The sequence below is a fragment of the Miniopterus schreibersii genome (assembly GCF_964146895.1).
Source record: "Miniopterus schreibersii genome assembly, chromosome: 4".
NCBI classification, from domain to species: domain Eukaryota; kingdom Metazoa; phylum Chordata; class Mammalia; order Chiroptera; family Miniopteridae; genus Miniopterus; species Miniopterus schreibersii.
This window is the reverse complement of record NC_138105.1, coordinates 59,452,230-59,478,287: the sequence shown is the minus strand read 5'-3', so window position 1 is coordinate 59,478,287 and position 26,058 is coordinate 59,452,230. Positions and strand designations below refer to the sequence as shown.

Below are 26,058 nucleotides of genomic sequence, written 5' to 3'. Positions count from 1 at the left end.
ACCAAAGAGATAACACAAACCTGATAAATATTTTAGCAGGATTTTACAAAATCAGAGAGACTAGCTATGACTTCCTGAGGAAATGATGCTCAAACCTAGGTAACAAAGATAAGTAAAAATTAAGTAGATGAATATAGGACCAACGAGCATTCCAGGCAAAGGTGATGGCTATGTTACCAGACAGACCCCTGAGTCACAGGAGGGGCTGTCCCCTCCTTGGCTCTTGTCAGTCTTGCAAGAAAGATTTCAGAGGAGTGAACAGACAACAGGGTTGAAACAGGGCAAGTGAGTTTATTAAGAATAACACTTCGTATACAGCACAAGTGGGCAACTCAGCTAGTCTGAGTGCACCACCTGGTAGGGGTTCAAGAGATTTTATACCCTTCTTCCTATAGCTTTCAAAGCTCTCCTGCCAGATATTTTGGGTAGCAGACTAGGTTTCAAAGTCCTCATCTACATTGTTGTGGCTTATCTTAGAATGTTTGTACATACATTCGGTCATCTTGTTTGGCAAGTCCTACGGTAGCTGATTTCTTTGGTTAGTGGGTGAGATAAACTCCCTCTCTTTCCCTCTACCCCCCTTTCCTGCCCTAACATCCCCTGAGGGATATTTGTCCTTGGGTCTACCTGGCACAAATGGTATTAATTGGGTCTTTGCGCTCTATTTTCCCAGACCAGGGTGATTTAAGCTATGTATTCTCTGGTTAGGGAGGAGAGGTATAAACCATTTGCTCTCAAGTGTCCTTGGTTGGGGAAAAATAAGATCTTGAGATTCACAAGCTGGCTGCAAGCTGCCCAAACAGTTTGCCTTATTTAATTTTCATGTCTCAGTTTCTCCATTCCACTTGCCCAGGAGTTTTCTTAGCTTCTTACTGTCCTGCCACAGCTAGGTTGTACCAGAGACGCTGAAGAGGACATGATAAGATGTGGTTGGATTATGGATCCAAATTAGAAGGTAGGGCCAACAGGATGAATATAAATAATATGTAAAATAAAAAGAGGAGTCAAAGGTCATCAAAGATTGTCATCCCGAGAAACAGAAAGATGGAGCTGCCATTATCCAAGTTCAAAAAGAATGGAGAGGGAACCAGGTTTGTTTGGTAATAGCAGGAGTTTGATTTATGTTTGCTTTTAGTGGAGCACTAGGTTGCTAGCAATCTGTGATTATTTTATTCTAGTTTCAAAAACTGAGATGATTCCAAGCTATGCTTAGCTTTCTCTTAAGGCTTTTATATTTCCGATTCATTCTTACTCAAAAATTGTAATTAGTAGTGATCTCAAACCAGCTCAGAGGAGTTCACCCCTTTGATGAGTTCTTGATTACAATTTTTATCTCCTTAAATTCATAAAGCTTTCAAAACTTGTACACAGATTGTTAACCACTCACCTACTATAAAGTTTATTATCACCCCTAAGGGAAATGCGGATCTGAATACTTGGCTCACTTCTGTGAGGTTTTTTTTCCTTTGGTTTTCAGCCACATGATTTTTCACTGTTTTTAGTTCTCCAATGCACAGCTTTTTTTTTTTTTTTTTTTTTTTAAACTTGTCTAGTTGTTTTCAGTGGAAAGTTTAATTCAATTTAAAATTCAGCCTTACACATTTAGTATTTTAATGGCCTGGCAAAACCCCCTCTATACCTTAGTTTCTTCATCTGTAATGCATAAGTAATTATATCTAACTAGCAAGGTTGTTATGACTAATAAATTATATCATGTATATAAGTCCTGTGCCAGAGATATCATGAAGAAATTACCATTTTTATGGTTAGGTTAATTAGAATAGCCCAGTCTTTGAGTTTCGTGTTTCTTGCAGGTCTCAGTCTATTCATAGTAATTCTGTCAGCAAGAAATGCCTGGGGGCACTCACCTGGGCCCCAGGCGCCCTTCCACAGACGTCTTCCTTTACCTTAAAACAATGTTACAACTGGACCAACACTTTTGGTTCTTACTGTGATTGCAAGATGCCCTTCAATAACTATCAGGAAACTGAAAAAATATAGGTTTGTCACCTATGAGATCTGGAAATTAAACAGCACACCTGGGGCCACAAAGAGAAGTCACAGGTAGAGAGAGAGAGGGAAGTGGCCGGGCTTCTGCTTTTATTAGGATGGGGGGTGAGGTTTGGTAGGCTCACTATTTATTGCTGAATTTAAAATATACACCTGGCCCGTCATGGCTCAGTGGTTGAGCATGACGTAGGATCCAGGAGATTGAGGTTGGATTCCCTGTCATGGCACATGCCCCGGTTGTGGGCTCAATCCCGGGCCCGGGTGGGGGGGGGGGTTGGTGCAGGAGGCAGCCGATCAATGACTCTCTCATCATGGATGTTTCTCTCTCTCTTTCTCCCTTTCCCTTCCTCTCTCTGAAATCAATAAAGATATATTTTTAAAAAAATAAATAAAACGTAAGAGGAGAATTTTAAAGCAAGGAAGAGAAAACAAACAAGTAGCCCAAATGGTCAGTTATTCAAACCAAGTAAGGTTTCTAAAACAAAGGAGCCTCTTTATCTAGTTGTGTCCTGGCAATGTGTTTATTCTAGATAGTGTTTGAAGTGGCTTCCTCTTTGAAGTGGATGCCTCAGCAATCAAAGCTTAAGTCAGGCACTTGCATTACAAAAAGGAAAAGTCATGGTTTACACCACATCCCGTCAAACCACAGGTAGAAATGAGATCACTCTATACAATGAGAGTCATATTTCACAGGTACACTGCTCACAGTGGCGAGAATCAAATCCTAGTACCCTGAGGATTTTTAGTTATTTCTGAGTCTCCAGAGATATTCTAGAATAGTCTTTTTATAATCTTCTACTTTGCACCCCCTTTAAAATAATTAATATCACACAATCAATTTAAAGCCTGTTTCACTGTCCCTGCCTTCATGGCCAATATTTCCCTTTCCAAGGCAGTGTGCTTTCACATGAAACGTTCAAAACTTCACCTATTCCCAGATATTCCAGTTTCTTTCTCTTTAGTTTTTTTTAAAGAGCCTGAAGCCATAAAGAAAATGGGGGGAAATGCTCATTTTTTTCCATCTTGTGTTTTATTTTTCAAGCTGGGGCTAGAAATATCAATTGCTGGAGTTCCTACAGCTCAAAAAGTTCTAAATAATAATAGCTGTGAATTATTTTTCACAAGGAACTGTAACCCTGCAACCGGGCTGGTTTTGGAGCTACAGAATACATGGTACAATTGTCTTTTCTCCAAAATACCCCAAACATTCTCTGCCTCAGGAGTCTGAGCACTGACTACCTACAGGTCACCCTTCCTTCTGCGCAAATCAACTCATGAAAATAGCTGCATGGAGATTTGTGGTCCCATGTGCCAAGACTTTTCTCAAAGTCACATTATGTTTTCCAGCTACAACTTTCACATTTTCTCTCAATTTCAAGGTACATTTAGCAGAGGTAAGTAGGTACTGACAATTATATTAAATTTACCTTAAAAGCATCTATATTTAGTGGTTATTTCTGTCCTCCAAAAGTGGCTTTATTTTACCTCCTTGTCTCACTGAAGAAGAAGGGAGGAAAGAGAAGTGAGGAAGGGACTTATTTTTTTGGTGAGTTTTGATATTTGATTTCATTGCTTAAGAAAATAGATTTTTGCCAGTCTCTCAGAAATGGAAGTCTCTGAACTTTCAAGTAGCATGTCTTTATAAAAATAAGAATATATAAAATACTTAAACGAAAAAAAATGTTCATTGATGGGAATGTGTTTAAGCCCACACACAGTCCCCCCCCCCCCCAAAAAAAAAAGTTAATAGTAAATTCATTACTTGGTACAGCATAGAAAACAAGAGCCAAGTGTGGGAGGCAGGCAAATTATCACAGATTTTGAGATTTTCATAAATAAAATACTTTTTAAAAATTCAAATCTGCTTCTTGCAAAAGTAACTTGCTACAAATATGACAGTTTTGTTAAAACTAGGAGGTTTAGATTTAAAAAATGGGCTTAACGGTAAAGTTTCTTATCCAAAATCCATTCTAAATTAATCTTACATTTCTTCCCACTGTCTCCTCCTACCCTGAATTTTAACAACTTCACACACAGTACAGTGTACCGATGATGTGTTGTGGAATTGTGCACATGAAACATGTTAACTTTGTTAACCAATGTCACCCCAATAAATTCGATAAAAAGGAAGAAAATAAAATGATATGCTTGAATATATTTGTGTAGACAATGTGGACTATTTAAAAAGATTGATCATACATAGAGCTTTGTATTATGTATTAATTACTCTTAAATCACTACGGTTCTCTGAAGACTGTCTAGTGATGTTCACTTGGTATAAATCTCAGATAATACAGTAACAGGAAGAAAGTTCTAGGAGAAACATACCAGAGCAAGAGTTGTAGGTGATGGGAAGTTTTTCATATGCCCAGCTTCTACCCACCCCTTTCAGAAAAAGAAGGGATAGACTATGTAGTAATGCTTTTTAGCTAGTTAATTACTCAGTGTTGTTTGCTGACAATAAGTCTTTTTGTGCCAAAATTGTGAATCTTTAGAAATTAAATCAATTGTCCAGAAGCAGCTGGATGGCTCGTGTGTCATAGAAGGGAACATAACTAGTAAAGAATATTGGAATATTTCTCTGCTCAGAATTTTCTTATTTTTAAGATTTGTCTTTATTGTTGAAAGTATTACAGGTTTCCCCCTTATTTTCCCCATTGGGAGAGTCTGCTTCACTTCCCTAAGCAAAACTCTGTGGATGAAAAGAGTCATTTCACAGTAGCAATAAGTCCCAGACCTTTTGTGGACCAACCTAGGTAAATTAGGAGCTGGATAGAAGTGCAAATACACTATGGGCTCCAAGAATCAGCAGCTGCATAAAAAGAAAAATGTTTGAATGAAAACCTATAGTAACCCTTTACCTCTTGTGGCCACAGGTTCTCATTGTATAACATCCAGGTGCATATACCACATTTATGGTCACTCCTCAATCTTGATGAACAAATGTTAGATCTGAACAAAATGTACTGTAGATGAGTAATGACACAAAGTGAACACAGGATAAATTTAACAGGGTATGTTACTAATATAGGAGGTGCTCTAATTGAAGGAAAGAACATGATTGTTTAATCTATCAGACAGAAGTTTTATTACTGTTTTAAAAAATTCACAGAACCTGAAGATAATGTTTTCCCCTCAATAAAAGCAATAAGAATTGTATTTCATAGCTGAATTTTTATATTTTCTTATGTTTAAATCCTTAAGGATACTTTCAGCTAAAAACTGCAATCAGAAGTCAAGTCTGGGTACATGCAGATTCTGAATGCCTAATAATTTGTCTTTGTTTCTAGATTTAAAAGAAAATAATATCATGTCTTACCTTTGGGCTAAAAACTTATGAAACCTTATAAATACTGATATAAACCTATAAATGCCTGTAATTATGATTACATTCACTATACAGTATGTAAAGCTTTTATTTTATTTTATTTTTTAAATGTATCTTTATTGTTGAAAGTATTACAGGTGTCCAATTTCCCCCCCAATTGACCCCCTCCACCTCGCTCCCACCCCCTCCCCAGGCTTTTACCCCATTATTGTCTGTGTCCATGGGTTATGCATATATGCATATAACTTATTTGGTTAATCTCTTCCCACCCTCCACCCTCCTTTCCTCTTTCCTCTGAAATATTGTCTGTTGCATGTGTCAATATTTCTGTGTCTATTTTGCATGTGTCTATTTCATTTGTCAGGTTCTTCTGTTCTTTACCTTGTTCTTAAAGAAGACCCTTCAACATTTCATGTAGCACTGGTCTGGTGGTGATGAACTCCTTTAGCTTTTTCTTATCTGTGAAGCTCTTTATCTGACCTTCAGTTCTAAATGATAGCTTTGCTAGGTAGAGTAATCTTGGTTGTAGGTTCTTGTTTTTCATCACTTTGAATATTTCTTGCCACTCCCTTCTGGCCTGCAAAGTTTCTGTTGAGAAATCAGCTGACAGTCATGTGGGTGCTCCCTTGTAGGTAACTAATTGCTTTTCTCTTGCTGCTTTTAAGATTCTCATTTTGTCTTTAACCTTTGGCATTTTAATTATGATGTGTCTTGCTATGGGCCTCTTTGGGTTCCTCTTGTTTGGGATTCTGTGCTTCCTGGGCTTGTAAGTCTATTTCTTTCCCCAGGTAGGGGAAGTTTTCTGTAATTATTTTTTCAAGTAGGCTTTCAATTTCTTGGTCTCTGTCTTCCCCTTGTGTTACCCCAATAATACGAATGTTGGGCCTCTTGAAGTTGTCCCAGAGGCTCCTTACACTATCTTCATATTTCTGGATTCTTTTTTCTTTTTGCTCTTTTGGTTGGGTGTTTTTTGTTTCCTCATGTTCCAAATTGCTGATTTGATTCTCAGCATCCTCTTCTCAACTGTTGATTCTCTGTAAATTATTCTTCATTTCATTTCATGTAGCCTTCATATCTGATTGTTACTTTATTATGTCATTGATGGTCTCGCTTGTTTTCATAATAGTCTTACTAATATCCTTGAGTATCCTTATAACCATAATTCTGAACTCTATATCTAGTAGCTTGCTTGGTTCTATTTCATTTAGTTCCTATTCTGGAGATTTCTTCTGTTCTTTCCTTTGTGACATATTTCTTTGCCTCCACATTTTGGCTGCTTCCAGGTGTTTGTTTCTATGTATTAGGTAGAGCTGCTATGTCTCCTGGAATTTGTAGAGTGGCTTTGTGTAGTAGGTGTGCTGTAGGGTCCAGTGGCTCAGCCTCCCCAGTCACCTGAGCTGGGCCTTCTAGGTGCTCCCCTGTGTGGGCTGTGTGCTCTGACTGTTGTAGTTGAGCCTTGGTTGCTGTTGGCGTCACTGGGAGGAACTGACCCCCAGGCCAATCAGCTGTGAGGACCAGCTGCAACTACAGCCAAAGAGCTGCTGTGCTGGAGACACCCCATGGAGCAGGATTTACTTCAGTGGAGCTTTGGTGTTCACCAAGTGCGCCCCTTGAGTGTCACTCGTGGATGTGGTAGGGTTGTAATCCAGCGTGGTTGAGTCTGATCACCAGGTGCACTGTCTCTGGGGCCTCCTGGGAGGTGCAAAGTCAGCCTCTGCCAGTGCCTTGCCCAGGGCCACCCAGCATGAGCTACACAGCAAACCGTAGTTGGCTGCTACTTGTGCTGGGCTTGGAGGTGTCCAGGAGAGGCCAAGCTATGAGCCAATGCCAGCTGCCGCTAGTGCCAGGCCCGGGGGCACTTATCAAGCCCTATGGGGCCCGCTGCTGCCTGTTTGAGAGATTTTAGGAAAGTCCTAAGAATGGGGCTGGAAAGGCCACTTGCACAGAAAAGCCCCTGGAAATGGCCTGGATGAGCTGCAGGTGGTGGGGGCGGGGCCTCCGGGAATCACGGGGCGGGGCCAAGGGCGTGAGTCAGGTGCTGGCGATTCAAACATGGCGCCTGCCTGCCGGCTGTGTGCGGGGAGGACTCGCCAAAGGAGCCATGGCCTCCGCCAGCCCTTCTGCCTGGGAGGAAGCCGCCCCCCCACCTCTCGCCCGGATCTCAGGCAGGTTAGTTCCCCCCGAGTGTCCCGGGTCCTTTCAGGCTGCTGCCCGGCGCTGGGCTCAGAGGGAGCGTCCGAGTGAGTCCGTGCCGGGCCCTTTAGGAGGAGCTGCTGGGGCTCCCGCAGCCTCCGCGACCCTCAGGGACAGTCCCCGCTGGTTTCACAGCCCGGAGTTGTGGGGACGTCTCTTCCCAGCCTGGAGCCCTGGGCTGGGGGCCTGTGTGGGGCTGGGACCCCTCACTCCTCTGGTAAACCTCCGCCACCAAGATGCCCTCCTGGCTTAAACCGTGGCACCAGTTGTGGGCTCGAGCCGGTGTCTCCGCGATTCAGCCCCGACCCGCCCGCGTCTCCGCCCCTCCTACCGGTCTCGGTGCTTCTTCAGCTCCCTGGATGTGGGGCTTCTGTTCAGCCAGGTCTCAGGAGGCTCTGAGTGATGGTGGTTCTGGATTTTAGTTGTAATTTTGATGTGGTTGTGGGAGGCGGCGGGTGCAGCTATTACTTACACTACCATCTTGTTTCTCCTCAAGCTTTTTGTTTTGTTTTCAGAGGTATTTTTGCTTAGCATATTAATTTTATATTTGTAGGTGACAGTTGTTAGGAAAAATTTTTTTGATAACATCTATGTTTTTTCTCATTCATAGTTTGGTTGCAACAAAGGAAACAGATAGTGCAAGATCTCGAAGTACTCCAATGTCACCGTCTGACTTTCTGGATAAGTTAATGGGGAGGACATCAGGGTATGATGCAAGAATCAGACCCAATTTTAAAGGTAATTGTTCTGCTTTCTACTATATATAAAATGTGTTTAAAATATGATTAAACATGATACATTTAAAAAAATTGATTCCACCAACAATTCTGATGCTTATTTCAGAATATATTCTCAGTAACTGGAATAAAAGCTTCCTTGGAGCTGACAATAAACCTCCCCATATTTTAAATCCTCCATAGCAGGATTTCCTGTATTGTGTTGAATTTATGTACTGGGGAAAGGTTTGGATAACTAAAAGCCACTGATAACATTTAAGAAATTATTCTACCTACCAACTGTTTTACTTAAATTTATAGGAAAGAGTGTAATTATCAACTTGAGTACTCTTTACCAGTTTTCTGTTTAGTATAGGGATAACATATTTATACAAGTTATATGTGGATAATCCAGAACAATAATACGTCCTGTAACTTAATCTATGGTAAAAGATTAGAAAGCTGTTTTCATGCCCCCACTTATTTAATGTCTCTTGAATATTATTTTATTTAATTAAAAATAATTAAGTTATAAGAATAAACACCTTTGTGATGGGATTCAGTTATTTTCACTCCTAAAGGTGAAAACAACAAAAACCCAAACCAAACCAAACCAAAAAAAAGACAAAAATATTTTCTACAATAATGCTTTTTTCTTTTTTATTGAATTTATTCTTATGGGATAAAAAAATGATTGTTTAACAATGTTATAAGAATTAGAGAGAACTAATAAATACCAATAATGGGTAGCAGGAGAAAAAAGAAGAGTAAAATTTGTTGATAATATAGGGGTAGAAAATTATGAATTGCTTCATTTTAAAAGTGAGTTTAACATTTAAATTGTGAATTTCATTTATTCATTTGTTTTTAAGCATTTTGACCACTAACATTTTTAACTGCAAAGGAAGAAAACACTAAATGCAAGCTGTAAAAAAAAAAACCAGTACAGTTTCAAGGGGTATCATATTCAAATAAAAATGAGAAATTTCAGCATTACGAGGATCTTTTACAAATTGAGGAAAAGCAGTACCCTCCTACAAACATTTATCCTTAATAAAATTATTGCTTATGCTGGCATTGTGCCATTCTCCAAAACAATTCTCCTTCTCTTTTAAAAATATCTGATTTCTTCTATAATCTATATCTAACACACTCCCACTCATACCCTTCACTCTTGTTTGTTCTCTCTAGATTTAAGATTGTTCAGGTTGTCCTCTTTCACCTTTGAACATCATGTAGTATTATCTGTATACTTTTAAAATGTTTAGGAGCATTTTAATTCTGTAATAGTATTATGATCTCTTCACAGTCCTCTTTATCCTAAACCATTTCCCTTGAATGTGAAGTCACAGAGGTGGTATCACAGGTTGCTATTTTGTATGCTTAGCTGTTTGTTTTATTTATAACAATAGTAAAAAACACATACCTGAACTTGGCAAACATTAAATTGTCTAAAAATATTAGTGATGAAAAGCAGCAGCTCCTTGCCTTGACAATCTTTATGCACAGTTCCACTTCTTTAAGGCAAACACTCCAAAAGTAAAATTGGTTACTTCTGGTGAAATCTTTTTGGTCACTTTCTAGGCCTCTTACAAACAGATATTATGAGATTCCTTTGCACTGCCAATTTAATGTCTCCATTCTTACATTCCACTTCTTCTGTTTCCCCTTTCTGAGCAATCATTTCTCTTTTTTTCCTGCAGGAACAATTATGTTAATTCTTCTTATCTCTCTTTAAGCCTCCAGTTTTCTTATATGTGAGAAAAACAGTCTGCAGTTCAGGAAGGATTGAGTTGATTTGCCTGGGCGCTGAGATTGGTGTAGTCCTGTGTGTGTGTGTGTGTGTGTGTGTGTGTGTGTGTGTGTGTGGTTTTCTGCTATTTCTCTCTCTGGAAAGGAAAATCTGACAGAGCCATCATTGCCTTGGCCAGAACACTGTTTTCAGTGAGTGGTGAGTGTTGACTAGGCTTTCGTTAGAGGTCCTCCAGATGCCCAAACAGAGAAGGATTTAGTTTTGAGGTACTGTCGAGGACCCTGTTTTTCCCAATCAAAAAGTTATTTCCCTTGCTTTTTTTTAACTTCTTGCAAACAGAAGATGAGCAAGTTCTGAGAATCTAATGCACAGCACTGTGACTATAGTTAACGATACTTTATTATATGCTTGCAAGTTGCTAAAAGTGGAGATTAAATGTTCTCACTGCAAAAAAGAAATAGTAAGCATGTGCTGTGATGGAGGTGTTGGCTGATGCTTTGGTGCAATCATATCGTGATACGTAAGTGTATCAAATCAACATGTTGTGCACCTTAAACTTGCACAATCTGATATGTCAACTGTATCTCAATACAGTTAGAAAAAGAAGACAAAAGTCAGCATTGATGAACAGAGCCATACTGTTTCCAGTCACCTTGACCAACTGTGTGTGCAAAACTAAAAACAAAAAATTATTTCCATTCATTCAAAAATTCTACAGGGCTATCCCCAGGTTGCCCTTGCTCTACAGGAATATAGATGGGAATCAGGGAGCTTTCTGAGGCAGGTGCCTGTGTTTCTCTCGACAGGCCCTTCCAACTGCCCACCTCCTTCCTATAGATGACCTTAAGCTTTGTGCTTCCCTGAGTCATTTTTTTTTATTATTAAATTTATTAGTGTGATAATGGTTAATAAAATTATATAGGTTTCAAGTGTGCAATTCTATGATACATCATCTGTATATTGCATTATGTGCCTACAACCCAAAGTCAAATCTTCTTCTGTCACCATATGTTTGGCTCCCTTTCCCCTTTATTACCCTCCCCCCCCTTCACTCTGGTCACCACCACACTGTTGTCTGTGTCTATGAGTTTTTGTTTGTTGATTTGTCTTGTTTGTTCATTTGTTGCTTTCAGTCATATCCCACACAGAAATGAAATCGAAAGTGCCTATTTCTACCTGAAAAATTTGAAAACATTTATGCACAAAGATATGTACACCCCTATGTTCACTGCCATAGCAGATAAGATATGGAAGCAACCTAAGTGCCCATCAAAGATGATTGGATCAACACGAAGTGGCACCTATATACAATGGAATATTCCTCAGCCATAAGAAGAGATGAAATACTGCCATTTGTGACAACATGGGTGGATCTTGGGAATATTAGGCTAAGCAAAATAAATCAGACAAAAATGTCAAGATCCCTGGGTCATTCCTAGCATATTAGCTCCCTTCTCCAAGTAGCCCCAACCTACGTTTGTTTTAGGCTTTGCTCTGTTTTCTTCTTCCTTTTATATTTTGTCATTAATCTGATGATGAATTTCCTCCCACTCTCTTTAGTGTGAGATGTTTGGTTTCACTTTTATTTGGTAACATCATTTTTATGTCTTTAGAGAGAAAGAAAACTGTTCAGTCCCCTTCTTGAAATAGAAGCTTCCAGAGTCATTTGGTATTAGAAGCCTGCAAAGTACATCTATGGACGATAAAATATTTCACTAGACTACTTTACCAGCTTTTTCTGGATTTTACTTCTTTCCTTTGACCCTATTGTTTGGGCCCTCAGTTGGCCTTTGATAACCCTTGAGTCTAATTTGGATCCAGGCAGAAAGCACTCTCTTAGCAATTACCTGATTATGTCTTTCTCCCAAACACTGATTGCATTTTTTTCCCCATTCTGTCTCCAGTGGCCTTTATCTAGAAATAACATTGTTTGCCTCGCAGTGTCTTTGTGGTTTCTGTCTTTTCATCTGTAATAGTTTCCTATATTAATCCCTTTCTCCCACATCACAAATTCAGTTTTTAAATAGCCATTTCTGCTAAACCACACTCTATCCCCAGAATGGCATGTGCACTTAATACTCATTTCCTGCCTGTGTTGGTTTTTTATTTTCAGGGAAAGTGTTAGCATTTCCTTAATCCATTTTAATTATTCCTATCCATCCAGACACTGTTGTTCTTGAATAAAATTCACAATTATTTTTTAAAGGTATATCTTCTTCTTGAATTTTTACATAATACAAGGTCATTTTACCAAGAAGAATCTCTTTATTTAATAAGACTTTCTAAAATTATAGATGTTCACCTGAAATATTCACAGACTTAGATTCTGCTTTCTGTATTTTTAGGTTTTCTTTGATTTTTATTTTTAGTGTATTGTTCCTGTAGTAGTTATTTCTTTTTCATTTCAAAACAGTCTCAACTAGGAGAAGATTTGCAAGTATAGCAGTTAGCAATTTCCCCCCCAAAGTTCTTGAAAGTAAGTTGTTCACTTGATGCTCCCATACTTGAGTGTATCATACAAATAAGAACATTCTCCTAAATAACCAGCACCTAACTATTGAAATAAGCAAATTAACGTGGTTATATTGCTACCATCTAATGTGTGGACCCCTATTCAAATGTTATCAATTTTCTGAATAATGGCCTCATAGTAAAATGATGCAGTTTACAAATACAATACATCTTGTGTTGTATTTGTCATTTATTATTGTCTCCTTCTGTCTGAATCAGAAGATCATTCTTTCTATGACTGTCATGATCTAGGCATTTAAAGAATATTATTATCCATTTATTTAACAGAATATACCTCAATTTGCATTGATCTAATGTTTCCTCATGATTCAGTTTAGGTAATACATCTTGACAGATATATCACAGAAGTGATGCTATGTTCGGATTGCATCTTACCAGATGGTGTACCATCTTAATTTTTGCCATTCTGGTGATACTTACTTTGATTAATTGGTTAAGTTGGTGTTTGCCAGGATATATCTTTATTATATACATAAACACACACACATATATATACAAACAAGCACATATATGTGTGTATTCATATATATTATTTACATCTAGATATTTACTTCTCTATCTGTTGAAAACCATGAACTCACATTGATATTTTCAATTCCATAGGTTTATCCTTTTTTTCTTTCTTTCTTTCTTTTATATATCTTTATTGATTTCAGAGAGGAAAGGAGAGGGAGAGAGAGAGATAGAAACATCAATGATGAGAGAGTCATTGATCGGCTGCAGCCCACAACCCGGGCATGTGCCCTGACCAGGAATCGAACCCCGATTGCCTGGATCCTAGGTCGATGCTTAACAGCTGAGCCACGCCCGGCCAGGCTCCGTAGGTTTATTCTAATTTCTGACCTTCTATATTTTAACTTCCTCATCTGACAGTAAAAAACATGGCTCCCATTATATTTTATATAATTCTATATTGATCAATATGTAATGAATGTCCCTTGTCTGCTGCTACCTCTCCTGCACAAGGGCCCTTTTCAGCCTGACTCCCCAGGCCAAGGTGCCCCCATGTAAACACTTTCCTCACTCTTCTCTGTTCCAATAACCAACACCAGGCTGCCCTCCTCTGGCAGCATTCTTCTCATTCGCTGGCTCCGACACCCTGTGCCATGTAACCCTTCTCCACCGATGGCCTCATCCTGCTGCAGGTTATCACGCACGCCCTGCTGTAGCCACCCCCAGCATGGAAGACTTATTTACACTGCTCGACTGAATGGCTTTGGGACTCAGAAGGGGAAGAGAAAGGGGAAAAATGAACTGAATCCTATTTTTATGACATAATTCTTAAACCTTTTCCAAGTATCTAACAAGTAATTTAAAATCTGGATATAAATCATCAAATATGCTTTTGTTAATTAAAAAAACAATCTTTCTTTGTGACATGATTACATAAAATATACACTTACCCCAAATAAAAACAACTCGCTAAACATTTTTCGAGAGTTCATCTTTCAATTTCGTCTCTGTTTTTAAAAAGGGTGTGGCTTTAATACATTATGTTAAAAATTACTTGGGGTCATTTTCATAAACGCTTGGGTTATTGTTTGTCCCTGTTTCCTCTCGATCTGCCTGGTGAACAGTTTCCCCAGTAGGAAGAGCAATAATATAATTACCAAGGTTTTGCCATTTTGTCTTTTGCCATTTTGTCTTTATCCATCTTTGAACTTAAGAGCCATGTTCTATTTCTTTAAGAAACATCCAAAAGAAAACATGCTGCTAAAAACATCTGCAACTAATGTCATTTGCTTTTCAGGCCAACGGTGGCTAATGTAATGAACACTTTAAAAGCACAATTTGCCATATGGATGTTATAGCAGTTATTTGCTCTGTTGCTAAACAGAGCAGTGTATTAGATGAATCTAACAGCTTTGGCACTGGCATGGGAGAAGTAGCAGATTGGTTAAGGACTGCTGAGACAGGTGCTCTCTGTAGTGGCAATAGAAGATTTACAATCTTCTCAGAGCTTTATTCTCTACATAATTTTGGGGTTATACATATCAATAGCTAGGGTAGAAAGACTACTCCAAGATTTGCTGCCCTGATCTGACACAGACCAGAGCTTCCAGTGTAGAATACAGTGCTTTATAAACATGATAGTATTATATCCATTTCATTCCTTGTAATATCTATCCACTGCCCCTGTTCTTGGCCATGGCCATTCTATTTCCCATCTTTACTATTACAATAAATTCCTAACTATTTTCTCTGTTTCTAAGCTTTTGCCATCTATTTCACCATTCACCATGCTGTCTTGGTTCACCACACTCCCATGATCAAAAATCTGCAATGGCTCCCTCATGTTCATTAAGTAAATTTCAAATACCTTGGTGTCACATTGAAAAGATTCCATGATCTGGGCCAAGACTATTTGAAAAACAATGGCTTTTATTTCCAAATTGCTTCATACTCTAATGTCTTTTTAAAATGATTTCTATATATGTGAAATATCTATATATCAATATTGATATCAATACAAATGTATATATCTTTCAAGTAAGCATCTGCTCTATTTTTAAACTTTGGAATTAAGGTTTGTGTCTGAATCCACTCATCTTTCTTTCTGCTGAAGAAGAGACTATATATGAAATAAGTAGTCAAATGGGGACCAAATAGCACTTATGTAAGTTCTAAGAACCAGGTGAGGAACACATCTGGTAATGATGAATTAAACAATAAAGCTCAGACTTGAGATTTTACTACCACATGAAATTTAGATTTGGAAACCAAGCCAACTTTCTGCTTTTAAGACCATTTTGCATTTGATTGAAGGCATGTTGGAGGGGCAAGGACTGCAATTTTTCATATAACATGAGGCATTAAGTTCCCAAATACTGGTGGAAGCCTTGACTGGCCACTTCTTTGACCATTACTTGTCTGTAGATACATGTTATTTTCCTTATTTTATTCATTGCCTTACTATTCAAGCCCTTAGTCAATTTGAGATGCCAGCTCCACATTTTAGGAAGAATACAAACATATCAGAGGAGTCCTCTTAGCATAGGACTTAATACTGCTGCTTTCACTCTCAACGCTTCATGGATTAAGTGATACCTATGAATCAGACAGCACAGTATGTGGTAAGAAGTAGTAGTCAATAATTTACTGATTCTTATTAATTTCTACCCTGCTAGATAATAATTTCTTTGTGTCCTCTTCAATGTTGTGTGCACAGGTTTTAGATATTCAGTAAAAGAATGAATTAATAGGTCTAATAAAATAAAATTCTTGGTTTTATGATGAATGTTAAATCAGGCACTGCAGGGGAAGTCTAGCATGGTAGAGTGAGGATCTTTGTAAATTCACTTCAAAATAAAGCAACAAAACCACTGGCAAAACTGTCATAACTGACCTTTAGAACTCTGAAAAATTACCAAAAGCCTGCAATGTAAATAAGATGCTAATGAAAGGACAACTGATGAGTTTCTCCTAAAGACAAAGGGCATTTAAATATGGCCCCACTCCCCAGGTCCCCAGTAGCCTTGAAAACCAGCCACATCTCCACCACAGAAACTGTAAAATCCAGCAGTTTAGCAGCTACTAGAGGGGAGACCAGGTTTGGAGTTTCTCACAAAGTCCATCCCCAGAGCTTTGTCACTGTTTGACCTGTCTGGCTGTTCCCTAAAAGAGTACCATTCAGAGGGACTTGTAGTTTGACTGGGAACTCCCTCAGTGGGAAAATTATATCACCAGGGCATTTGTGAAAAATAATCTCAGGAAATCACCACTTGGGCAAAAAAGAGCCCGAACAAAAATTTAGAAGTTCTGGGGAATGAGATGCCTGTAGGCAGCTTTGTAAAACTCTGATATGTTCTTGTGGATCTAGAGGTTACACGTACATGTAGGGCTGTATGCATTTCCAGGAAAGTCTTAGGAGGGCCCCAGTCTCTTACCTCTGGCTGACCTGAGACCCTGTGCAAGCAGGAAGTGAAGGGTAAAGCAGGAACATCAAAGACACTCCTCCAAACAAACGCGAAGTCCCTTGGCAAAAGGTGGAAGTCTTACTGGTTCAAGTCATTAAGGAAATCTCTGACAATCATTTGTTGACCAGGACACTCGGAGCAGAGACCTCAATGGTTGCACACTCTAGGGAAATACAGACTTTACAACGTTAGTCCAGGCAAGTAATTAAACAAGAAACAACAATAAGAAACACCAGCAATGACAAAACACTGGAGGTTGGGAGCGGGAGGTCAGGTTTCCAGAGTTGACACATATTTTCTAAAGTACACAATTAAAAAAAAAAAGGTATGTGACATGCAAAGAAACAGGAAAACAGGGCCCATAAGTGGAGGAAAACAACAATAGAAACACCCTAAAGAGGCTCAGATGTTGGACTTACTAAATCTACTTACTAAATTTACAGAGCCATTACAGATCTCTACATAATGGAAACAGACCACAAGACATTAATGACTGACCACCATCAGCATTCAAGAGGAGACCATGAATTTGTGATTTGCAATCCAGATTATTTCACAGAATGATTGCCTTCAATTTTAAGAATTTGTGTGTATACATACATTAAAAAAATATTCTTTAAAAAACTGTTAATGAGAAGCATGAAATTATTTGAAAATATTTTAGATAAGTATCTAAATATCCCTTATGTTGTAATCTCTTTTTCAGGCCCTCCAGTTAATGTCACATGCAACATATTCATAAACAGCTTTGGCTCTATTGCTGAGACAACCATGGTAGGCATGTTTCCTTTGTAACAACTTTCGTACCAAAGTAACTGATAGTCACATTAATGGCAGTTTTTCTGCTAATGTTATTTAATTGAAAACCAAAATTAATAGAATGATATTTTAAAGAATAAAATTAATGATATAATTAAATTGCCATCAACTGCAAGTAATAATGTGTCATTTAGAGATGGAATATTATAGAATAAATGTAAGTGAAAACAAGATTGGTTTTTCACACTTCAGTATTTAAATACTAAATCTCAAAATAAAACTAAAATTCTATCATATAAATTACTTATTCCTTTTCAGTGCTTTTTAATAACCAGACATAAGCATAGGAGTAAACAATTTCATGTTCAATTATTTTATATACTTATGTGTTCATAATATTGTTTTAAGTATTTTATTTGATTACTTTTTCAAATGAGTACAGTATTTGTTCAAACACCATAAATACTTTGCAAATTATAGTGTATAACTTAGTTTAAACTCGCTGAGCAGATTTCATTACTATGTAATTGAGAACATTTTACATAATTATTAAAGTAAAAAATTATAATTACAGACCAGATTTATTCTGTTTTGAATTTTATAACTTTCTCTAGAGATCATGTATCTCATCTTTGCCTATAGCTCTTATTGTGTACTTTGGCTAAAATAAAATGCAGACACAGGCATATGAACAACTGAATATCTGTAAAATTGTCTAACGGGCAACTTTTTAAAATTGAAAGTATGTATGGTGGTTCTTAAATTACCTAGAATTATACTCCATTTGCAAATTTAACAAGTATAATTTGCATTAATTTTCAAAGTTGATTTTAGCTAAAATAGGATATGAAATACTTCAAGATTTATTAGCTTCCAAAACCATTAAGTAGAAAGAATTATGCTCATTTTCTGTATCTCAGAATGATTTGATAGCAAATTTCTAAGGAAAAGTAATCTAATATGCAAATTATTTTGTGGGAGTGTGTGTAGAGTTGTGTGTGTGTAGACGATCTCTCTTAACAGTGAGACTCTTCAGGCACCATTTAAAAAATGGTCTTTTCATCATGTATGCGATATTTAGTCATTTAGCAACATCTCTGTGGTTCTATTCAAATATTGAAAGCATCAGTGGAGAAAAACTGACTTCACATATTTAGGCATTATATAGAAATATTTTAACTATAGTATATAACTTAACATGAATGTGTGTGTGTTTGTGTAAACACAGAGAAAATGCATATATTTGCTTGTATAAGCCCCATGTAGTTCTGGTGCAATTCTGACCCTAAAGTGACTATAGTTCTGTTTCGGATCTCGACATCTTCCGGATTCTGGTTGAATATCTGGTGGATTTATATCCTGCATTTGTACATACCCACTCCAAATCATACTAAAGATAAAGGAATCTCTGCTAGCTCCCCCCCCCCCCCCCCTCCAGCCATAGACTCTCCAAATTGTATTTCTAGCCCTGGCAACTTTCTCATTTTAATTGCTACTATATACACTGTAAAATCCTGACAACCTGGAAATATGTTTATGCTTTCTCTGTTGCAAGATAGTTTCCACAAAATACTCTGAACAGCAATAGTCAGGAAGGTTTAAAGCCTTACTTATGCTGGTAGAGTGGAGGAAGGGACTTGGAAACAAGAGAAGACATAGCCAGATTCCTAATTAAAATCTGAAAGATGGTCAGATCCCTGAAGGCCTCTGCTTTTTATGACATATTCATTAGTCTACCACTAAACGATTATAACCACTAAGTGATTATAGCACACAATCTATGGGATGACGATCCCAGCTAAATTCTTACCTGTAATCAAAAATATCTAGTAGATATTTTTCCTTTATAGAACAATATCACACAGAAAGCTTGCAGAATATTGCAAACATGCTCTCAGTTTTATTTCTTCCCTTCTTTTGTGTAGAAATTCTTTCCAGTCTAGTGTAGAAATGTATTCCATTGTAATGCATTTCCTTTGACATCAATTTAGAATCTATTAATCTCCTTTTCAGAGTTGCAAGCAGCATCAATGAACATTAATCAAACACTCCAGAGGTTAATTATGATAAAATAAACCAAGTATTATAAAATTAACTATGTGCACCTTGGTATCTTTCTTTTTAGTTTTCCAAACTGCTAAACATGCAACATTACTTCTATTCTCATAATCAGAATCAATATTTGTAAAAAATTTTAATGGTATCATAGATTAGCTACAATATGGTATTCCTCTATATAGGAGTAGAACTTGTTATTATATTTCCATCTTAAGAATCATAAAATATTTTGCTACCACTTGATTAAGACTATGTAGTTTAATTATAGTTCCCACCATCACTGCTCTGCAAGCTAAACTTTATGTTATTGCTTCATTTGCTATAATATTGCTTTTTTATAAAAGCATTAATATATTTTGAAACATTCTCATTCTTATGCAAATATAGTTTACTTTTGTTTTTATAATACAAATAAAGTAACTCATCTAAGGTAATGTCTTAAAATTAAGGGGATAGAATTTCAAATTATCTGAAATCATTAACGAATACCTTTATGTCTGAGAACCTATGAATCAAATAAAACAAAATAATTCTCCATATATATATGTTAGGCATATATATATATGCCTAACAAAGTTCTTAAGTGTCTTCAATTCCTTTACTGACCAAATATAATAAGCTCCCTCTGCTGGTCTAGTCTCTAAGCTATTATATCTCTCCCCATTTTAAAATCCAGCTTTAGTCCCATTTGAGGTAATTATTTGATTCTTGAGAAAGTTCCTCTAGTAGATATTTTTTCTTTAGCTATTGTTTTGAAAATTAAATAATTTAAATTTTAACGTATTTTGTATCTTCTTACACCAAATTTAAAATATATTTATATGCATTTTTTAATAGTACAAACTCAAACTTCTTAACTGTTAAACTCATCCTTTCCCAATGTTTCCTAACTGAACATAGTGCCAACCATTCTCACTTGAGTACAGATTTATTATTCTTTACATATTGTCATCAAATTTTTTTCTATAAATATTATAGAAATTCTAAACTTCCCTATTTCCCTCACATTTGAATTGTATGCCATTATATATAATGAGATTCTCTAAGAACTTGTTCAGGTTCCATTCCAAGTTTACATTCTTCTTAAACAGGCAATGATTTAACAACTATTGGAAACCATAGTTCTTGTGGTTTCTTGAAACAATGAAATAAAATTGGGTTACCAACACAGCCTTGGTGATAGAGGTGCATCCATCCTGCCATTTAAACCTGTGGTGACCAATGGAGCCCAGGAGTGTTTTTATTGCTTAAGATCTCCACATTAGGTGACACTTAAGTGAAACACTCCTGCAAACATGTGCTGAGTTGTGGATAAGGCTTATATGCTAGGATGAAAGCATTTGTAAGTTGGACTATTTTTTTAAAGCTCATATATACAATATGTATGTGGTAGTTTGGGTGTGTATATATAGTGGTATTTAAAAATGGGAAAATTGGCTGGATTTCCTATCTTCAGAGAACAGATGGCTCTCCATCTTGTTACAAGTAAGAGTTAGAGAATTGCTCTGCTATGTGCCTTAAGTCAATATTTACTCATCGAGCCATTACTTTGCACCAGTTCTTTTTGAATAAAGTATTTTTCCAAAATAAAAACAACAAAAAAATAGGTGAGCTATTTTGGTATAAGAGTTTTTCAGGTGCCTGAATACAGAGATGTACTGTGGGGTTGGGCAAGAGTATCTGAGTGTCTGCTTTGAGCTCACAGAATTGTCAAACTCTACAGTTTTTCAATTTTTCACACAAATGGTGTTTTCTTTTAAACACTTCGATGATGACAAGGTTTTTTTAATGCTAGTTTATTTTGCTGTTAGAATGACATTTACCTCCTTGAAGTGATTTATCAAATAGATTTCATTGACATTCTATAATTTTAATCCAATTTACCTTTAAATTCTGTCTTTTCAAAAATATTTTGTTTAAATCAGTGGGCATTTAAAGTTTTTTGATTATAGGATCCATAGAGCAGCTATCCACTCTAATATGTTTATCATTAAACATTAACAAGTAGGATAATTCTCAGCACAGAATTGCTCTTAAGTGTATGTTGTGTAATACACACACATACATACACATACACATATTCTGGGTAAGAAAGAGGATTTTTTCCAAGAAGAGAACTTTGATATCATGTCCTTGACACAAGTGGGTAAACTCTGTTCTTCCTACTTTGTTATATGATCTGGTTTTGCAGTTCTGAGTCCTGGTCACTGTCTTAAATTGGTGCTACAGTCTCTAAAATATGAGCTAAATATCTAATTGTACAATCTTATTAATGTTGGCTAATATTGCCCAAATGAACTTGGCTTTTTTATTCAAATCTTCACATGCAATTTTATATTTTTCCTCAAGAAGCACTTGGTTTTTCAGCTGTATTGATAGATAAATTCATAAAAATGCTAAAATTTTGTATGGAGAGTTCTCTATGATAAGAAATCAGAGCTCCTATTGTATAATGCTTATGATGCTTGAAGGATAATTGTTTAAAAATAAAAAATATTAAGATGCAATTATTTCAGGCATCAACTAGGTTTCATAGTAATTTTTTTTCATGATAATTGGAAGGAAATGTGTATAATTTAAAGGAAAATCCATCTTTTCTGTCCTTTTGTAACCTTTCCCCAAAATAAGTTGGTCCATTGTATCGATTACCAACAAGTTGAGTTCTTGTAAAGGTAAATTCACTTAATGAGGGCCATAATATTATTCAGGGACTATTCCTGCGTAATTCATATCTCTAGGTTCAATAATGTTAATGTAGCATATGATTAGATAGATGCTATTCTTCTTCCTTTTAGAATAGCCTGAATGCATCTGCTCTCCTTTTAACATTAAGGTTATGTCTGTTAAGATCTTTGCTTCTCTGTCTTATTTTTCTTACTTTGAGTAAAAGGTAAAGCCTAGACAAAATAGTGATGACATTGGTCTGAAAGATTTTTTAATTTCAAGCATGAGTAACTGGTGACCGATTGAATGTGTTCTGAACTATCCTTTATAAACATGAATCAGAAACAGGGCATATTTATGGGAAGGTTGCAGAAAGATAGTTATGCATGAAGGTTACTCATCCTGGAGACCCCATCAAAAAGATGAATACATCTCTGCCTGGCACGATTGTCCACAGGACCATCCTTACAATCCCTGGCTCTCAAAAAGACACTGCAGATCCTGTTCATACAGGCACAATTTCTTATCAAGAATATCACAAAGAATACAATTGTTTACTTATGCTGTGATGTCGTTAAAACAAACATGATGTGTAAAAGTGTATTTCCAATTCTCTGAGACACAAGTGCCAAGGAGAAACTGATGCTAATGACAACAGGGAGGAAAGTGTATGTGAAGGAGGGACTTGTCAGGCACACACTTCTGCATCTTCTTTATTGGACCTCATATCTATGTAAAATTTTCTTTCATTCTAGCTAAGTTGATTGAAAGGTTAATTGTATTTTGTTTAGGTATTTGAAATATTTGAGTTGGGAATAAATGAGGAAGGAAGATTATAGGGGTAATTATAGTGTCACAGACATATGTCAATTTAACCGTCCTCTCTCTGACTTCTGTAAAGCTAATGTGTAATGCCAATTGACTATTATATGCACATGGTCCTCTCAAGAGGAAGGCAGGGTATAGCATTCACTGTTATCAGACCAATTAAACACTTTTGTTAGCCACCGAACATGACATAGAAATGATCTGATTCTTGTGAATGGTTCCTAGCAATGGTGTTTATCTTCATGGTATTTATCATTCTGCACCTTTCTCTCAGAGAATTTGATTTTCTGAAAGAATACACTCCAAAATGTCATTTCAAGCTCTAAAGATAAAATGGGCAGCAGGATGGGAAATTGTGTTCTTTAAAATGATTGGCATTAGTCATAATTTTTTATTTTGTCATGAATTTAACACATCAATTAGTGTTAAGTACATGGCAATCCATTAAAATTGCAAATAGCTCTTCAGCTGTGCTGCTGAATCTCTGACAGATAAATTAGTGAAAGTTAATGCTGACATTATCTAGACCAGTTAGAGGACACATTTCTGTCTGTGGGATAAAACTAGAAGCCTATCTACAAAACAAGCCGCCCTAACTATGCTTCAGATGGGCTCAAACAAGCCAGACTAATGGGGACCTGGGGCTGTGCCACAAGTGCCCTGTCAAACAAAACAGATGCAGGCAAAGGAGTTTAGCAGTTCTTGTTGCTTAGGGAGTCAGTTAGAAAGTGGGAAATTCCTACTTGACAATGATATATATATATACACACACACACACACACACAAATATACACATATGTAAAAGGGTTTACTACTTCAAGATTTGGTTTTAAAAATATAAGAAAAATTATTTTTCTCTCAATCTCATCAGGGAGGCTTGATAACAAACTCCTCTTTGTTTAATGGGAGAGCATGAGGAAACAGACTTATTAGCACATATGTAAATTACTATAAGCTGCACCATTTTCTTCAAATTCTCCTTAGGACTTTCTTGGAATATTGCCAGCACCCCAGAGTCTAGCTAAAGCCTAAAACAAATAATCCAACCACAAAGGTCTATTTAGGTTTAATTAACAAAAATGAGCTTATAACATATAACATTAAGCAGATAAACTACAAATATTCACAGCTAAGTCCTGAGCAACGTTTATCTGTGAAACCCATTTAATTTTTCTACAGATGATAATGAAGTCTTATTTTTCTTCTCAGGGCAGGGAAGACATTTGGGAGTTCTTGCTTCTTCAATCCCTTACTGGGATTCTTCTCTCTACAGACTTTTGGAATTGGTAAAGAATTCCTCCCTCCTTTCCCCTCACAGAATTCTCACCTCCTCATTCCAAGGGAGCTGCCTCCATCCCCCAGTGGTGTCAGGCAGTGATGTCCGTCACTTTCAGACTTCCAGAAATCAGTCCTGGGGCCTGGCACATGACTCTGCCCCAGAGGTGATAAAACAGCCAGATCTCTCAGCTGATAAAATTTAACACTTTTCTTTGGTGGGAGTCATTTTGTTTGCTTTAAGTTGTCCTTTCACTGGTTTTCTCTTTTCTAGAGTCATTTCATATCCTCATTAGGGCTTCCTGGGGTTTCTGCTCACTCAGTCTTCCGATGATCATTTACCATTTTAATATACCCTGTATTACATGCTTGTTGCATACTCATCCCAGCAGCAGCTTCTGAAAAGGCTAAAAAATCTTTTTCTTTTTTATTGCATTTATTGGGGTGACATTGGTTAATAACATTATATAGGTCTCAGGTGTACAATCCTCTCATACACCATCTGTGTATTACACTGTGTTCGCCACCCAAAGTCAAGTCTCCTTCCATCACCGTTTACCCCCTCCGTCCTCCCCCCCACCTCCCACCCCCCCTTTCCCTCTGGTAATCACCATAGTGTTGTCTGTGTCTATAATTTTTTTTTGCCTAATCCCTTCACCTTTTTCACCCAGCCCCAAAGGCTAAAAACTTTTATTCTAAATATATTTTACTCTTTATTATATTTTAACTTGCTCTAAAGATAATTGCTATTCCTCACCCATGCACTATAAAATGTAATATGATTAATCAAAACGACAGCAGAAATGAATGTGCTATGCATTCCTTTTTCGCTTTAGTTTTCTCCGAGGCAGTGTTTCTCAACCAGTTTTATCTCATTATGCCTCACTAAGGAGTCTCTTTAGACATCTTTTTCCTTAATTGCCCTCCCCATGAAATTTTAATACTTCCTCTGTAATGTATATCTGTTTAGATACTCTATGCATATCTCTGAATTATACATAAAAGGCATATGATTATTTTTTCACCCACCAAGAACCAATTATTGCTCTCTTCAGAACAATATTGTTCTCGCTGAGAACGTGTTCTCTAAAGTACATATTTATAGGGGTGCTCCTGAGTACAGTTGCCCAAGGCTAATATTTCTATCCTCAGGGCTTGGTAGCATATGGGACAACAGGAGAAAATGGGTCAGAAGCAGGGGGTACTCTTAGGAAAAGGAATACATTTTTTTGTGCCCCGTAGCTATTTGCAAAACTATTAATACATGTGGACTGGAGACTAAGCTATATTCCCTCTTTATTAATATATGAGCATCTTCTTTTTTTATAAGATGTTATTTTTCAAACTTTGTGTGAGCCTATACACACACCACATGCACCTATACTAACTGCAAATACATTCAGATGTGTTTCAAATTTATTTTCCATGTTTGATACGAGGACTAGATTTGTTTCCTTTTCTGCTTCTGTGATAATGTTAATGTTTTCATTTTACTCATAGAGCAACCATTGCATATCTTTCACTATTTGATAAAATAATTCTTAAAATATTTCCCATGGAGTTCATTCCTCAAGCCTGGCCCAGTGGCAACAAACTTTTATGAAATACACATAATGCATGTGACATTACTATCATGGCTTAGCCAGAGGAATGTTCTATAAAGGTGTAGTTTACTAAAAAACAGATTGATAGATGAGATAGATAATAGATAGATGATAGAAAGATAGATAGATGATAGATAGATAGATAGATAGATAGATAGATAGATAGATAGACAGATAGATGATAGATAGATAGATAGATGATAGGTAGATGATAGATGAGCTTCGACCTAGGATCCAGGAGATCACGGTTTGATTCCTGGTCATATGCTCGGGTTGTGGGCTCAATCCACAGTCAGGAGCCTGCAGGAGGCAGCTGATCAATGACTCTCTTATCTTGATGTTTCTATCTCTCTCTCTCCCTCTCCCTTCCTCTCTCTGAAATCAATAAAGATATATTTTTAAAAAATTATATCACCTTGCA

At 36.9% G+C, this 26,058-nt stretch overlaps 1 protein-coding gene across 1 annotated transcript in view; it reads left to right on the top strand.

Moving 5' to 3' along the window:
* GLRA3 (glycine receptor alpha 3) overlaps positions 1-26,058 on the top strand; it is a 108,265-nt gene that overhangs the window by 14,971 nt on the left and 67,236 nt on the right. Inside the window, exons 2-3 of the mRNA XM_081134730.1 lie at positions 8,142-8,269; positions 17,156-17,223. Of these exons, the coding sequence (XP_080990856.1) occupies positions 8,142-8,269; positions 17,156-17,223 (196 nt within the window). The remainder of the gene's footprint in view (positions 1-8,141; positions 8,270-17,155; positions 17,224-26,058) is intronic.